The sequence below is a fragment of the Mus pahari genome, chromosome X (assembly GCF_900095145.1).
Source record: "Mus pahari chromosome X, PAHARI_EIJ_v1.1, whole genome shotgun sequence".
Taxonomy (NCBI): domain Eukaryota; kingdom Metazoa; phylum Chordata; class Mammalia; order Rodentia; family Muridae; genus Mus; species Mus pahari.
Genome location: NC_034613.1, coordinates 50,789,590 through 50,790,634, shown reverse-complemented (window position 1 = coordinate 50,790,634; position 1,045 = coordinate 50,789,590). Strand labels below are relative to the sequence as shown.

The following is a 1,045-nucleotide window of genomic DNA, read 5'->3' as shown; positions in this document are numbered from 1 at the left end:
TTTTTTTTTTTTTTGGTTTTTTTTCGAGATAGGGTTTCTCTGTGTAGCCCTGGCTGTCCTGGAACTCACTTTGTAGACCAGGCTGGCCTCCAACTCAGAAATTTGCCTGCCTCTGCCTCCCAAGTGCTGGGATTAAAGGCGTGCACCACCACGCCCAGCTGAACACAGGTTTTGATGCTTTAAAGGGAAGTACTTTTACCAACTCAACCATCTCCCTGGCTACAGATTCTTTGACCTTGAAATCCTGTGAAAGCCAAGGCTGTGATAGAACTGCTTCTGTCTCCTGGCCCATGCATCTTCCATAGCTGTATATCTCTTAAAGCCATTCATGTTCCATTATGAACTAACTGGCTAACATACCCTGTCGTGCCTTCCTATAGAATGACTTAACTGCTGTAACCAAAGAAGGAAAAGTTCTGCTCACGAACCTGCAAGAGCCTGGCACTGAAGAAACTGTCACTTCAAGCCTTGAATGTCCTCAGCACATAAATGGTGACTGGCAAACTATTAAAAAGTAAGCACTCCCTTCTTTTAAAAGTCACTTATATTTTCAAACTAGGAATTTTACATTGTTTGTTGCTGTTAGGTATGAAAGTATTTCTGGACCTCTGGAAGTCTGGGAACTTCTTTTCTGGGTTAGTCTGCAGACAGTAGTTCGCTTGCAGAATTAAGTTCCCCAGACATTGATTTTTCTTTGCCTGAGCCAAGTGTCATAGTGTCATAGACTATTTTTGCTTATAATTCCTTTTTTTCCCTGTTTTTGAGAAAGGATCTTACCATGTAGCTCTAGCTGGCCTAGAACTTCATATAAATTGGGCTAGACTTAAGCCTACAGACATCTGCATTCCTTGACATCATTACTACTAGATTAGAGGCATCTACCACCATGACTGGTCTTTGCCTATAATTCATTCATTTTTTCTGCTTGTGGACGTTGTACATCGTGGTGCGCACTAGGCTCCGCACCACGATGTACAACGTCCACAACTCCTCTCCTCTCCTCTCCTCTCCTCTCCTCTCCTCTCCTCTTCTTTTCTTTTCTTTT

At 42.8% G+C, this 1,045-nt stretch overlaps 1 protein-coding gene across 1 annotated transcript in view; it reads left to right on the top strand.

The window, feature by feature from the left end:
• The window catches only part of Mcf2 (MCF.2 cell line derived transforming sequence), an 88,542-nt gene that overhangs the window by 29,344 nt on the left and 58,153 nt on the right, over positions 1-1,045 (top strand). Inside the window, exons 7-8 of the mRNA XM_029534559.1 lie at positions 381-514; positions 587-635. Coding sequence (XP_029390419.1) covers positions 381-514; positions 587-635 — 183 coding nt within the window. The remainder of the gene's footprint in view (positions 1-380; positions 515-586; positions 636-1,045) is intronic.